Below are 16,895 nucleotides of genomic sequence, written 5' to 3'. Positions count from 1 at the left end.
TCAGTCCCGCCTTGCCCCGAATCAGCCTGGTAAACCATCACTGCACTCCCTTGAGATCAAGAACATAGTTCCACAGAAAAGGAGACCAAAACTGCATACTGTAGTCTAGGTGTGGCCTCTCCAAGGCCCTGTATAACTACAACACATTCTTGCTCCTGTACTCAAAACCTCTCGCAATGAAGGCCAACATTCCATTTGCGTTCTTCACCGATGGCTGCACACTCCCCTCTCCCAATTTACCGCCATTCAGGTAGTAATCTACTTTCTCGTTTTTGCTTCTGAAGTTAATAACCTCACATTTATCCAACTTATACTGCATCTACCATTGATTTGCCCATTCAGATGAATTTCACTTGAAATAGTCATATTGATCTTAATTTCAAATTGTGAATAAGTTAAAATATGCTTCAGGTCTGTGCAAGATGCCATATTTGGGAAGACAATTAACTGAAATCATTCTTGCTATTTTGTATAACCTCATTGATATTTTTTATTTTTACAGAGAGATTAGCAGAAACGAGGTCTTGTCCCTCAAAAGATTTCTGTATTGGACACTGCTGGGATTTTGTCATGCCTTTATATTTTTCTTTGGCTCTTATCTTCTGAGGGGAGATGATGCATCCATGATGGGGAATGGTCAGGTAGGACTTCGTTATGTTAAAACTAAAATTCTCTGAAGCCATTCTTTGTTCAATCATAGCAAATAAATTTTACTTGATTTTAAAGTATGAAGAAAAGCTGGAAACTGTGCATCTTTTAGAATTTCCATGATTGCATACGTTCTGACTAGAATAAATGACTGAAATCATGTTATCTTTATAGCATTCAGATGAAGGATGCCATATCATATATAATGTAAATTGTGTTTGAAATGACTTAACATTTAATGTAATGTCAATATAATGTCAGAAGTAATGGAGTTCAGTTAGCTCACTTGGCTAGAGGGCTGGTTTGTAATGCAGAGTGACACCAGCGCTGTAGGTTCAATTCCTACACCTGCTGAGGTTACCATGAATGTTCGGGTTTTTCAATTTTACCCCTCGCCTGAGGTGTGGTGAACCTCAGGTTAAACTCACCACCAATTGCCTGTCTCTGAGGGAATAACCTATGGTTTTCTGAGACAATGGCAAGTTTTTACCTTTAACTTCAGTAGAAACAGCTAAAGGTTTGGTTCTGAAAACTGGATAGGGCTGGCTGGTCTAATTGAAATGCTATCCTCTTCATAAATAACAGCATCAGAAACTATAGTTGGAGAATTTGAACCGATAATTCATCAGTTATAACACATGTTGGAATTGTCCGAAAATATGATGAGGTCATAACCAATCATTTTTTCTCTTTTTAGAAGGTGCAACATGGGATAGAATGAAGTGTTGTAATTTGTTCCTTTGATAGCTTTGTAATTGATACATCTTTCTAAATGCTTGCCAATACTATTCAGCATTAAATGAGCACTGTTTCTGCTTGAAATTTTGGTTTTTCTACTGTTTTTTTTTCCTTTCCTCTCTTCCATCGCATGCATGACTTCAGATTTTGAAATCTAACAGGCAACTGGTAAGAGTTGACTGTTTTGGATTTTGTATTGTTTGTGGGGTGGGGCAAAATGTGGTGAAAGGCTATACATTCTTCATATTTCTCAATTCATGGAGATACAATAGGGTTTAGTTTTTAAAAAATTAGAAGCATTCATATTTTAGTCATTCAGTATTGCAATTAATTTGTACTTTGAAATTAGGTTTTTGATTTCTTAGAATTATTTCCAATATGTGATTGAATGGAGTTCAAAAAAGTTGCATAAATCTATTTTTGCACACATGATAGAAAGTGTAGTCTTTATTAATACTTTAATGAGCAATATAACAGTTTTTATCCATATATATAACATTGAAACCTGTAAAAGTGCACTCAAGCTAAAATAGTTTGTATAGCCTACAGTAGTTTAGAATGTGCTGGAATTATCCATTATTTTGTTAAATTAGGACCACTGACTGTTATACTTGACATTCAAAACAAGAGTAGTCATGTGAAACAAATACCTACTTGCATGCATACATGTACGTTTCAATCTGTTACTAATGTGTAAAGGTAGTTCAATATAGCATAAATGTGATAATTTACATTGTAAATTATTGCTTTCTAATAGGTAAATTTAAGTTCTTAGTAAAACAAAAAACATCATTTCTGTGAGTAATGATCTAAAAATAATAGATAATTCTAGAATACTGAGAAAAGTAGCCTTGTTCTGAAATTATCTTTGTAAATAAGTATTACCATTGCTGCCAAGAAATTGGTAGCCATTCCCGTTCTTGGGAAGCTAGTTGTCATAGGCTCTGTTTTCGTGTTGTATGACTCTTCAGTCCAACCAGTCTGTGCCGACGGTAATGCCAAACTGAACTAGTCCCACCTGCCTGCTCCTGGCCCATATCACTATTCGTGTACTTATCCAAATCTCTTTGAAACATTGTAATTGTAGCCACATCCACTACTGCTTCAGAAAGGTCATTTCCACATGCAAACCACCTTCTGTGGAAACAAGATAAAATTGCCTCATGCCTTTTTAAAATCGCTCTCCTCTCACCTTAAAAAATATGCCTGCTCGTCTTGAAATCCCCCATCCTAGGAAAAAGGCAACTACCATGAACTCTATTTACACCCATCATTATTTTATAAACTCCTATTAGGCCACTTCTCAACCTCCTACACTCCAGTGAGTTCCAGCCTTTCTTTATAACTCAAAACCTCAATACCTGGCAACATCCTGGTAACATCTCTTCCTAACAGTCTCCAGCTTGATAGTATCCTTCCTATAACTGGGCAACCAGAATTGGACATAGTATTCCAGAAAAGGCCCCTCCAATGTCCTGTACAGCCTCCATGTGACTTTCCAACTCCTATACTCAGTGGACTGAGCAATGAAGGCAAGCATGCCAAACACCTTTTTTAACCACCCTGTCTATTTGTGACATAAACCTCAAAGAATTATGTACCTGTGCCCCTAGGTCCCTCTGTTCTACAACAGTACCAAGGCCCTACCACCAATTGTATAAGCCTTACCCTCATTTGTTGTACAAAAATGCTTGATCTTGTATTTATCCAGATTGAATTCCCAACTGCCTTTTTTCAGCCCATTGACCCATTTGATCAAGATCCTTTTGTAATCTTAGAAAATCTTCTTCAATGTCTACTATGCCATCAATTTTGGTGTTATCCACAAATGTACAAACCATGCCTTCTATATTCCTATCCGAATCATTTATATAAATGACAAACCAAAGAGGACCCAGCACCAATCCCTGTGGAAAGCCACTGGTCGCAGCCCTCCACCATTACCTCCACCTGTGTTAAGCCAATTATGTATCCAATTGGCAAGCTCACCCTGAATCCCATGTGACCTAACTTTACTAATTAGTCTACCATGTGGAACCTTGTTAAAGGCTTTACTAAAATCCAAATAAACAAAGGCATCTTCTATGTCCTTATCAATCTTTTTGGTAACTTCCTCAAAAAATTGTCAAGTTTTTGTTACATGATTTTCCCCACACAAAACCATGCTGACTATCGCTAATCAATATCTTCCCCTGTAAATGTCCATAAATCGTATTTTTTATAATCGCCTCCAATAATTTACCCACAACTGAAGTCAGATTCAGGTCTATAGTTCCCTGGTTTCTCCTTGTAACCTTCCTTAAACAAAGGTACATCATCAGCCACCCTCCAGTCATCAGGCATCTCACCCTTAGTTGTAGATGATGCAAATATTTCTGCAAGGGGTTTTGCAATTTCCTCCCTTACTTCCCACAGCATTTCATTTATCATATATATTTGGGAGGGCTGTATAAAGAGAGAGACTAATGAGTAAAGTTCTGAAAATATGATTGTAGAGACTTTTATAATTTCAAACTACAAAGTTACTTTCTATATGTGTATTATTGCTTCACATTCATGAAGTAGAACTCAATATTTTCATGTAGTTTGTCTGAATATAACCATGTAAATTCCACTGTTTACTTGCAGGATGCCTCGCTTGGCACCTGCAAGGTTATGTCCAAATGTACAACAACTGTGTTACTCATAAAATCCAAATTAAATAGTAGAATGTTGTTTATTATTTCTTTGATAAGAATGATTGGTGGGTCAAGTGTCCTATGTGACATGTTGCACTTTGAAGACCTGTCTCCCTAATGGAAATCTGTGGTTAATAGAGCACCATTTTGTTACAATATAAGCTTAAAATGTGCGTTAGGCCATTGGAATCAAGGAGATAAAAGAACTGATCTCGGCCAACATAATAGTAAGGATGCTGTAGTAATGTAAATTTGGTAACAAGAATAAACGAAATAAGAGCAGAGTAGATGACTCAGCCACTCAATCTTCCTCAATCATTCAACAAGACTGTGGCTGATCTGCTCAGTCCCCTACACCTCTTTCATGCCAACTCATAATCGCCCTTCCCAGTATTTCAAAAATCTTCCTACCTCCTCTTTCTCAATATTTTCAGAGATTATAGCCTCCACAAGTCTCAGGTAGAGAATTCCAGACATCCTTTTGGGGTGAGGGGATAGGGAATGGGAAAGAGAGAAGCTCCTTTGCATCTCAGCTTTACAAGTGCCCCCCTTAATCAATAAAGATGATGAGGAAAAAGTAGAAATTGCTGGAAAAGCTCAGCAGGTCTGGCAGGATCTGTTCCAAGGAAGGATCACTTAACCCAAAATGTTAAGTCTGATTTCTTTCCCCAGATGCTGCCAGACCAACTGAGCTTTCCAAGAAAGATCTGTTTTTGTCTCTGATTTACAACATCCACAGTTCTTTTGGTTTTTATGCAATGAAGATGATTGCTAGATCAAGATTCATCTACAAAAGGAAACTTTTTTTTAACGTCTACTTCAGTTAGGCTCCCTCAGAATGTTGCATACTTCAACAAGATCACCCCTCATGCTTCTAGATAATAAACAAAAGGACTAAAATATTTAGCTGTTCTTGATAACTCAACCTTTCCATCCCAGTGAATCTCTTTTTGAACTGCCTCCAATCAAGTGCATCACTCTTTTTAAAAACAATGATGTAAGGGGATGAAAATTGCATATATTATTCCAGGGTGCAGCCTGTATTGTAACAAGGCTTCCCTGTTTTTAAACTCCAACTTACTAGCATAAAGGCCACAATTCTATTGGCCGTATAATTACTTGCTACCCCTCTAGGCTGACCTTTTGTATTTAGAGTCTGAGAGATGTACAGCACAAAAACAGATCCTTCGTTCCAACTTGTCCATTCTGAACAGATATCTTAGATTAATCTAGACCCATTTGTCAGCATTTGGCCCATATCCCTCTAAATCCTTCCTATTCATATATCCATCCAGATGCCTTTTAAATATTGCATTTCTACCAGCCTTCACCACTCCCTCTGGCGGCTCATTTCATAGACATTACCCCTTAGGTCCCGTTTAAATATTTCCGCTCTCACCTTAAACCTATTCCCTTTAGTTTTGGATTTCTCTACCCTGAGGAAAAGATTTTGATATTCACCATATTAATGCCGCTCGTGATTTTATAAACCTCAAGACGGTCACCCTTCAGCCTCTGATGCTCCAGGGAAAATTGCTCCAGCCTATTTGGCCTCTCCCTACAGTTCAAATCCTGGCAACGTCTTGTAAATTTTTTCTGAATCTTTTCAAGTTTCACAGCATCTTTCTTATTGGAAGGAGACCAGAATTGAATGCAGTATCTAAAAGTGGCCAAACCAATGTCCTGGACAGCTGCATCATGACGTCCCAACTCCTATACACAATGCAAATCTGCCAAACGCCTCCTTCAGTACCCTGTCCACCTGGAACACCACTTTCAAGGAGTTATGAACCTGTACACCAAGATCTCTTTGTTCAGTAACACTCCCCAGAACCTCACCATTAAATGTATAAGTTCTGCCATGATTTGCCCTACCAAAATGTACTGACTCGCATTTATCTAGATTCAACTCCATCTGCCATTCCTTGGCCCATCAGCCCATCTGATTGTGGTCCCATTGTACCAAGAGGTAACTCCCTTCACTCCATGACACCGCCAAACTTAGTAACCGTACCTCCTATATTTCCATCCAAATAATTTATATTAATGATGAAAAACGGCGGACCCAACACCGATCCTTGCAGCACACTGCTGGCCACAGGCCTCCAGTACAAAACCAGCCCTCCACCACAACCACCCTCTGTCTCCTACCCTGGAGCTAATTTTGTATCCAAATTCATGCACAGGAACACCTGAATCCCTCTGTACTGCACGTTTTTTGGAGTTTCTCTCTATTTAAATAATGTTCTGCCTTTTAATTTTTTCTACCAAAGAGACCTCACGTTTTCCTGAACTGAACCTCATTTGCCAAAGCTCTACCCACTCATGCACCCAATATGTATACTCTTGTGATTCCTTTTGATTCACTTACAGAATGCCCTTCCAGCTACTTTTGTGTAATTTGCAAATATGAACTCATTAAACTCTACCCTCTTCTCCAACTTGAAAGGACCCATTAATCTAACTCTGTCTTGTGTTAACCAATCCTGAATCCATGCTGATACTTTACCCCATTAAGGTGAACTGTTATCTTGTGAAATAACCATTTTGTGACAACTAATCAAATACTTTCTGAAAATCCAAATGCACCACATTTGCCAGTTCTCCGTCATCAACTCGTCTTGTCATTTATCCTCAAGAATGCTGTCAAATTCGTCAAAGATGATTTTTCCTTTTACATAGTCATGTTGAAAGTTTGATTATATTAAGCTTTTCAAAACGTCCTGCTATTCCTTCCTTAAACTTCTTGGGCTTCTTTCAGGAGTTAGCCTCCTCCCCAGCTGACAGCCACGCACAACGAATCGGAGTTCCTTTGACATGGACTTCACCAAAAATACCACATGTTTGCATAAGCTCCTTAACTCATTCTAGATAAGCTTGATTCACCAATATTACCTTCACGTAGCAGAAGTAACTGCAACAGTTGTGTATTTGCTTATTCTCCAGCTCTGTACCTTGTCATTTCCTGCTTACTGTTTTCTATTACGAGGCTCATCAATTTCCTCTGAGCTGGAATTGATCAACTATCCTTTTTGTACTTTCAACCAAGTTCAGCCCATCCAAAGAAGGTTTGGTTTCCAACTTAACTTTAAATTTTTGCTTCATTAGCATCTAGCAGGAATAATTTTATTTCCCTTTTCAGTTACGGGCCATCTCAAAATAAATACAAGCTTTGAAACCACAGGATTCTAGTATAGTCATGGATTAGCAGTCTTGACTCTAACGAGTCGCACTTTGAATCCCAAGTAAAGATGCTGTGGAGACTTAGTGATGAATTTACACTCAATGATGTGCCCCTTGACATGGCTGGATAGGGTTAGGCAATGATAGTCCCCTATTATCTCTTTAAAATTCTGTAATAGCATGCAAGCATCAGTAACATTGCCAACATTTTTAATTAACCATCCTTAATTGCCCTTAAATCACCATTTTGAACTGCTGCAGTCAATTGGTGTATGAATACCCACAGTACTGTTAAGAACATTATTCCAGGGTTTTGACCACATGACGTGAAGAAACAATAATACAATTCCAAGTCAGGATGGTGTATGGCTTGGAGGGAAGTTTGCAGATGATATCCCCATGCATCCGTTATCCTTAAGTTAATATACCAGCTGCACCCGACTTTGATCAATTTATGTTCAGGAAAATTCAATTCATATCTGTGATCACGAACTGGAATTGACATAAGGCATTCTTAAACAAGTTATCTTACACTGCTTGGCTAAATATTTACATTTAATTGTGATCACAGCGAGCATTAACATTTTATGTTTTGAGGTTTAAGAAACACTATGCAGCCTTCCTTTAAAGTCCAAGTGTTTGAAAACGTTTAGCTTTTGTCTATGATGTGAAACTTTTTATTGGCTGTGTTTTACAATTGAGCAGAATTTAGTGCGTATATTCAAACACGCATAAGTCCTGCTTTTCCAGAAAGCAATGTAAACATAGTTTTATACTTCTTTCCTGTTGACTCAAGCTGATCTCCATGCAGGCATCAGGATTGAACCAAGCTCTTAGTCTTCAATTTGATGAGGATTTGTAATTGTTAACTACAAAAGTGATTTTAGTTTACTTAAACAAATGAGTAAATTAGGCTATTTAGATTGCTATCCCATCTGTTTAATATTATAATTATTGAAATTTACAGAGGAGAGATTTCTTGCTTTCTAGCAAAGGTAATACTTCATCAATTACTTCACTTTCTTAGTCATTAGTATGCATTCTTTGTGAGGTTTGTAGAAGATCAGAACTTGTGTTTTAACTTGTCTCTTCTTGCATTTAGATGTCTGGAAACTGGACATTCGGCTTTCTGGTTTTTACAGTGATGTTTATCACGGTTACTTTAAAGGTAAGTGCACGGTATTAAAGCTGAGGGCCTAAACAATACGGGGAAATTTATTGAAGTGTTTTTGTGCCAATTTACACTTTTCTGTGCTAATTTCATTTTGTGACACAAATTGTATAAATCAGTACTGACAACGGGCATCATAAAATTAAGTTATTAGATTTTGAAGGCTACCTTTTTGTTGGCTCTGCATTATGTGAAAAATATAAAAATTTGTATCGTTGAGTAAAAGCTAATTCAAGCAAACATGTTACTTTGGCCTGGTATGTGCTCTGATTTCTTTCAGCCGAGCCAGTCTCTTTTTTTAATACTCCACACAGTCTTCTGGCAATGCATCTATCTTATTTCAGCCTTTCACCATATTGTTATATTCCATTTTTCATTAAGCTCATCTAGTTTCTATTTAAAAGCACCAAACATTTTTGCAATCAGTTCCTGAGGTTGTGTTCCACATTCTAACAAATAGCATAAAAACAATGTCAAATAGAGCCAACTAATTGTGTGTGTGTATGTGTATATTACCCTTTGAATTGTTTATTGTCATTCAATGTCAAATGATATATTACTTTATATAGAATGGGACAATTATACCATGTTCTAGCGTTACACTGTTAATGTGAAGTGGTATCATTTTTACAGCCACAGATTCAAACTGTTGAGTAAGCATATCCTTGAATCATGTTGTATTTAATTGCTGTTTGCTTAAGAGGGCTTACAAATATTGGTACTTTCAACATCCTGAATGCAATAACAATCATAGTGAATATACATCTAAAAGGAAAAAAACTTAAGAATTGAGCGAGTCAAAATGGATTGTTTACATTAAAATTAAATACATCTTTATTTCTTTGGCAACTATTTTCTCTTAAAGAACTGGAGTTTGAAATATCTTTATTCCCAGCTGAGACCAGCTGACTCTCAACTTCAAAGTACAATTATAAACTGGTTCCTCAGCAGTACACCACAATCTAAAATATACAGCAGCAATCTAAGAGTATTTTAATTTTGTTGGTTTAAATTACTGAATTATCAAATGTTTGGTTATGAGAGATACTAAGCTTGTACCTATTTAGCAAGGACTTGACTTGTACATATCATTTAAAATCATAAGGTATAGGAGCAGGATCAGGCCATTTGGCCCAATGGTCTGCTCCGGCATTCCATCATGGCTGATATATTTCTCAATCCCATTCTTCTGCCTTCTTCCCAAAATGCTTGATTCCCGGCATTAATTGAAAACCTATCTATCTCTGTCCTCAATACACAATGACTTGAGGTCCACAGCCTTCGTAAGAGAGTTCCACAGATTCACCACCCTCCGGCTGAAGAAATCCTTCCTCATCTCAGTCCTGAACGGACATCCCTTCACTGAGGCCGTGTCCTCTGTCCTAGTCTCTCCTACTAGTGGAAACATGTTCACCATATCCACTCTATCCAGGCCTGTCCGTATTGTGTAAGTTTCAGTCCGATCATCTGAATCCTTCTCAACTCTTGACTACACATCCAGGGTCCTCAACTGTTCCTTGTATGACAAGCCCTTCATCTCTGGGATCATTATGTAAACTTCTTCTGGACCCCCTCCAATGGCAGCATATCGTTCCTTATATACGATGTTCAAAAATGCTCAATATTCCAAACATGGTCTGATCAGAGCATTCTACAGCCTCAGCAGTCCGTTGCTGCTCTTCTGTTCTCAGCCTCTTGAAGTGAAATCTAACATTGTATTTGCCTTCCTTATTGACCACGGAACCTGCATGTTAACTTTAAGAGAATCCTGGAACTAGGACTCCCAAGTCCCTTTGTGCCTTAAATGTATGAAGCTTTTTCACGTTTAGAAAACTGCATACCTGTAGTCTTCCTACGAAAGTGTGTAACCTCACACTTTTCCGTACTGTATTCCAGCTGCCACTTTGCAATCAGTTCCTGAGGTTGTGTCCCATATTCTAACAAATAGCATAAAAACAACGTCAAATAGAGCCAACTAATTCTTTGTGTGTATGTGTATATCACCCTTTGACTTGTTTATTTTCATACAATGTCAAATGATATATTACTTTATATAGAATGGGACAATTATGCCATGTTCTAGCGTTACACTGTTAATGTGAAGTGGTGTCATTTTTACAGCCTGCCCAAGTACTCCTGCAGCCCCCTGTTTCATAAACACTAACTATTCCCACCACCTACTTTTGTCATCTGCAAACTTAGCAATAATGCCCTCAGTTCTTCTAGATCAGTAATGTATAAATGAAGGTTTTCTCTCCTGGGAACAGGAAATTAGGAAAACCCTTTTTCACTCTGATCTAATTCATGTGCTCCAATAATTTATCTGCCTTTGATCTAAAGTATAATTATCATTTAGATTTATGGCCCTGCCATTGAAATTTCTCTGGGTACATTTCAAGATCACCAGCTATCAGTGGAAGATCCTTTCTTTTTTTTGAATTCATTCAGTTAGCTTGTATTGCCCATTCTTAATCACCCTTGGAACTGAGTGGCCAGCGAGGGCTATTTCAGAGGGCATTTAAAAGTCAGCTATTTTGGTGGGAGTCTGGAGTCATACGTAGGCAGACTAGGTAAGGATGGGATTTTCTTCTCTAAAGGGAATTAATGAACAAGGTGGTCATTTACACTATTTGATAATCATTGTATGGTCACCATTAAACTAGATTTTTTTTAAATTCCAGGTTTTTATTGAATTCATATTTCACAATCTGCAGCTTGTCCTTAGAACATTAAGCTGGCACCATAGATCCCCAGTGTTTTGTCTCAGGCTCTTATTGATTCATTGAATATTTGGGATCTAATGCATACCTCTTCACTGAATCATCTGCTCAGGAGCTGTTTTAAAACCATTTAATCTGTATGCACTAAAGAATCTTTAACATGAAATATATTTGTACAATTTTTCAAAATAAGATATGGCCACCTGTGGGTATATTTGTTTTCATTTTGTTATGTTGGCATTGTTAACTATTTGCCGTTTTGTAGAGTGGCATTACAAGTAACTGTAAATAATAAAAATTTCTTGAAGATCCTGAAATAATCACCTCTATGTGTGAAATGAGAATCTCATAATTAAACTATTAAAAAATGAATGTTGTTTTCCATTGTTAATTATTCACTTGACTGGTTCATAATCTTGACAATGACTTGATTTCATTTGAAGTTACTAATATAGAATTTTAAGGTCAAGACAACAAAGTTTTTAATTGGAATTTCTTTTAAACTATTTTATTTCATGCCAGGTGTGTTTGCTGTTTTCCTTGTAATCCTTTTTTAAAAAAATTAAGCCCATGTTTTCTTTTTCACTCCATCTTCTGTTTCAAAACAAAAATCAGCTTGGAATTGAGACACACTACTGGACCTGGATAAATCACTTTGTTACGTGGGGCTCGATAATTTTTTACTTCGGATTCTCTTTGCTTTATGGAGCAATAATTTGGTGAGTAGTGATTTGTACTGACTGACAGAATATATGAATATCTGTGTTCCATTATGAAAAATGCAACTAGATATTTCAATAAATTGAATGTAAATATTTAACGTTATAGGAATATAGAAACAAAATTAGGCTATTCACTCCTTGTTCCTGTTCTGCCAAATCAGTCAGATTGCTGATCTGTGGTCTAATACTGTGGAATTGCCTTTGGTCCATATCCCTTAATAGCCCTGCTCAGCAAGAAACAAATTAGCTCACACTTAAAAATTAATAACCAGTCTAGCAACAACTGCCATTTGTGGAAGATGGTTTCAAATTTTTACCACCCTTGTGTGTAGAAGTGCTTTCTAACATCTTTCCTGAATGGTCTGGCCCACATTTACAGACTATGTGCTCTGGTTCTAGAATCTCCAACAAGTGAAAATAGTTCAACTTTATCTACTCTGTCATTTCCTGCTCTTCAGATCACTTCTTAACCTTCTCAGTTCTAGAGATAGCAAGCCTAATTTGTTTAATCTCTCCTGAAAATTTTAAACCTGGGAATCCAGATGTCATCCTTGGAAAGCTTTTGAAGGGTTGCACCAATCCGTCATGTAATTATTGATCTTGTGTGTTAATTTATTTCAATTCTGCTTTTTTTTGTCTGACTATTCATCAGCTCTTTTCAATGGCTGAATACAAAGGTCACAAAAAATGTGGACTTTGTTCTAGAGCCAAATTTTTAAACATTCAATATTATAGTACTGTAAAACAAAACTGAAACAAAAGTTTGAAAATGAAGAAAGATGGTGTGAATATAAAGCAATCTCTAAATTTAAGAATAGCATAATAAGTTAAATTGTTACTTCATGCCCAATGGCTTGATCAGTAATCAGCCCTTGTGCTGCTTGTAATGATTTTTTTGGAAAGTTATCTCAGTCCAGTTGTGATCAGTCAGAGTAAAGTCACGTCATAAGTAGAATTGGTGAAGAGCTGGAGTAAAGTCATGTCATAAGCAGGATCAATGAAGAGCTGAACCTCCAGCCATGGGCCTTTCCTCCTACCATTTACTGTTCATAGACTGAGTGTATGAGCAACAGGTGGGAGAGAAACAGTCTATTGTGGGTGAATTGAGCAGTTGCCTGAGCAAGGATTTTCAAGAACAGTTGTTTGAGATGATGAGTAAGCTATGCTCCTCCAAATTTGAAATGTTCAATGGAATCCCATCTACTCCTGTGGCTTTTCCATTCTTCACGTCTAATGGCACCTTCAACTTCTACCACTCTCAGTGGAATTCCAGGAGCATCCTTGGAGAATTGGAGGATTTCCTCAAGCACAGCCTGTACAATTGTATCACTGTTTAAGAGTTCTTTACTATGCTGTGTTCATCAGAGGCTATTGTTTTATTCCCTTTCTGTCGAAAGGCTTCTGTCCTAACTGCACACCAGTTTGAAACCAGAGGTGCTAGGCCCATTTGTTACACTGAAGAACCCCCAGATGTTGTGCCTGTTGAGAGTTACAAGTGCTTAGCTTTCTCAGTCCATCAATGGTTCTTAATTTCCCTAATTCTTCTTTGTAACAGTGCCTCTTGCTGTTCGATGGGTTCTCCTCTTAGAATTCAATCACTAGCATGGCAATCAGGCATGGAGATCTTTCTTCTTCCTGTTCTTGATGACATCTCAGATGATATGGTCATTCTCATCAAACCAGCCTTGGTGTTTCATGGTCTTGTAGCTGATGATTTCTTCACAGCATTATATGATGTTGAGGGCACCAAGAAGGAAAAATATTATCTTCTTTCCTGTAATTATCAAGTCCAGGATAGAGTATAACCCTTGTTTGGACTTGTTTATGTAATCAAGGCTGGAGGCATAATAATTCACGACCATTCCCTGCTTGTTCTTGAGAAGTTGCAATTTGAGAGTAATGAGGTGATATTTGATGCCAACAGGGAGCTAGGGGTTGGTTGATGAGTTTGCTCTTGATGGCAAGTCTAATTCTATGCATACTGGGTTGGTCTTGGGGTTTTCCACTTCAGTAGGAGGTGTAACTAACACTACTTTCCTAAGCTGCCCTTCACCTGCTTTTCAAGTCTGTTGCAAGGCAGCGATATCTCCAAAATGCCGAAGTTAATGGTTAACAAGGTCAGTTCATTGTTCCAGACTATGTTCTGCTCTGAGATTTGAGTTTATCTTTAATTTTCAGACCACAGATAGATGACCCTACTGTTTGTAGTTTACCTGCCTGGTTGGTGACGGAACAGACTAATTTTAAGGCACATTTTCTAGCCCCTTCCCCATGCAAGGTGAGCAAAGTGGATCCTCGAGGGCTGCTCTGTCATGAAGAAAACTACTGAATTGTTCTCCTGTTCTTCTTTCTCGTACAAAGTGATTTAAGTCAAATTCCACTGCTTATGTGTCAGTCTGAAGCTCAGAGACTGCCCAATCTCTCAATTCTGTCCCAACACCTCGAACCGCAGGACTTGTGTTAGCGTGGAGGTTGGGTTGGATTTTCTTTTGGTGGCCGCCTTGTGTGGGACACCTTTTAACGTGGGGAAGAAAGAACCAAAGAACTGCTGATGTTGGAAGCTAGAAAGAAAAACAGAAATTGCTGGAAAAACTCAGCAAGTCTGACAGTATCTGTGGTGACAAAGCGGTGTTAACATTTTGGGTCCGGACGGGATCTTAAGAAGGATCGATGGTGTGTTGTTCCCATGTATCTGCTGCCCTGGTCCATCCAGATGATAGTGCTCATAAGTTTGGAAGGTGCTATTTGAGGAGTCTTAGCGAATTTCTTCACTGCACTTTGTAGTTAGTACACACTAATGCTACTGTGACTAGGTGGTGGAAGGAGTAAATGTTTGTGGGTATGGTGCCAATTGAACAAGCTGCTTTGTCCTGGATGGTGTCAAGCTTGTTCAATATTATTAGAGATGCTATCATCCAGGCAATTGGGAAGTAATTCATTACATTCCTGGCTTGTGCCTTGAAGTTAGTGGGGAGGCTTTGTAGAGTCAGGAGGTGAGTTACTCATTGCAGAATTTCTAGCCACTGCATAACCTTGTCGCCTTATAAGGACAAGATAACAAGATGTAAAGCTGGATGAACACAGCATGCCAAGCAGCATCCAAGGAGCTGGAAAGCTGACATTTCGGGTCTGGACCCTTCTTCTGAAAGAGAATTTGTGTAAAGAGAATTTGTGTGCGGAGCCTAAAGAGATAGGAGAGGTCCTTAATGAATAATTTTCTTTGGTATTCAAAACTGAGAGGGACCTAGTTGTAGAGGAGGACAGTGTTAAATAGGCTGGTAGGCTAGAGGAAGTCGATGTTAGTAAGGAAGTTTTACTAGGAATTTTGAGGAACTTGAAGATAAATGAATCCCTCAGGCCTGATGGGATTTATCCAAGGATTCTATGGGAAGCGAGGGAAGAGATTGCAGGGCCTTTGGCGATAATCTTTTCAGACCTCACTGTCCAGGGATATATTGCTGGAAGATTGGAGAGTGGCAAACGTCATTCACTTGTTCAAAAAAGGGAATAGGGATAACCCTGAAAATTACAGGCTATTTAGTTTTACGTCACTGGTGGGCACATTATTGGAAAGGGCTCTGAGAGACAGGATTTATGATCACTTGGATAGGCAGTTTGATTTGTGATAGCATGGATTTGTGGGGGGTAGATCATGCCTCAAAAATTTTACTGAATTCTTTGAAGGGGTGACCAAACACATGGATGAAGGTAGAGGAGTGGATGTGGTATACATGGATTTAAGTAAGGCGCTTGATAAGTTCCCCATGGTAGGCTCATGCAGAGAGTAAGGAGGCATGGGATAGGGAGAAATGTGGCAAATTGGATTCAGAGTTGGCTGACTCTTAGAGAACAAAGGGTGGTAGTGAACGGAAAATATTCAACATGGTGCTCAGTTACGAGTGGTGTACCACATGGATCTGTTCTGGGTCCTTTTCTATTTGTGATTTTTGTAAATGATTTGGATGTAGGAGTGGAAGTGTGGATTAGGACAGATGATATGAAGGTGGATCACATTGTGGATAATGTGGAGGACTGTTCTAGGTTACAAAGGGACATTGATAGGATGCAGAGCTGGGCTGAGAAGTGGCAGGTGGAGTTTAGCCCTGAAAAGTATGAGGTGATTCATTTTGAAAGGACAAATTTGAAAGCAGAATGCATGGTTAATGGAAAGGTTCTTGGCAGTGTGGAGGAGCAGAGGGATCTTGTGGTTCATGTCTACAATTCCCTGAAAGCTGCAACCCAGGTGGATAGAGTTGTTAAGAAGGTGGATGGTATGTTAGCTTTCGTAAATAGAGGGATTGAGTTCCAGAGCCTTGAAGTTATGGTCCAGCTAAACAACAGCCTGGTTTAGCCACGTCTGGAGTGTTGTGTCCAGTTCTGGTCGCCTCATTACAAGGAAGTTGTGGGAGCGTTGGAAAAGGTGCAGAGGAGTTTTACCAGGATGTTGCCTTGAATGGAGGGAAGGCCTTACAAGGAAAGGTTGCGAGAGCTAGGGCTTTTCTCTTTTGAACAACAAAGGATGAGAGGCGACTTGATAGAGGTGTACAAAATGATCAGGTCTACAGATAGAGTGGACAGCCAGAGACTTTTTTCCTAGGGTGGAGTTAGCTATTATGAGGGGGCATAGTTTTAACGTGAGTGGAGGTAGATATAGAAGAGACTTCAGAGGTAGGTTCTTTACTCAGAGTAATCGGGGGTGGTGCATGGAATGCATTGCCAGAGAGGGTAGTGGAGTCGGCCTCATTAAGGGCATTTAAGCAGCTATAAGGTAGACATTTGGATGATATTATAAGGTAGGGGTGGAGGTTAGATTGACCTTCTTGTAGGGTACAAGTTCGGCACAACATCCAGGGCTGAAGGGTCTGTACTGTTCTATGTTCTAATATGAAACTGTTATCATTATGCTTTCATAGATGCATATTAAAGTTTTGAATATGTTGTACAAACGTCTTTGTTATGTGACTCTTGTCTAAATTAAGTTTATGTATTTGGGATTCATCACAGAGAGATATACTTTCTTGAAGAAGATGGTGTG

General features: G+C 38.5%; 1 protein-coding gene across 3 annotated transcripts in view; it reads left to right on the top strand.

The window, feature by feature from the left end:
• The window catches only part of atp11b (ATPase phospholipid transporting 11B), a 178,517-nt gene that overhangs the window by 97,690 nt on the left and 63,932 nt on the right, over positions 1-16,895 (top strand). For all 3 annotated transcript variants that reach the window (XM_048542084.2, XM_048542086.2, XM_048542085.2), the window contains 3 exons: positions 503-641; positions 8,350-8,415; positions 11,754-11,857. In XM_048542084.2, coding sequence (XP_048398041.1) covers positions 503-641; positions 8,350-8,415; positions 11,754-11,857 — 309 coding nt within the window. The remainder of the gene's footprint in view (positions 1-502; positions 642-8,349; positions 8,416-11,753; positions 11,858-16,895) is intronic.

Source organism: Stegostoma tigrinum, chromosome 14 (genome assembly GCF_030684315.1).
Source record: "Stegostoma tigrinum isolate sSteTig4 chromosome 14, sSteTig4.hap1, whole genome shotgun sequence".
Classification (NCBI taxonomy): domain Eukaryota; kingdom Metazoa; phylum Chordata; class Chondrichthyes; order Orectolobiformes; family Stegostomatidae; genus Stegostoma; species Stegostoma tigrinum.
This window is presented reverse-complemented; position numbering and strand designations above follow the sequence as displayed.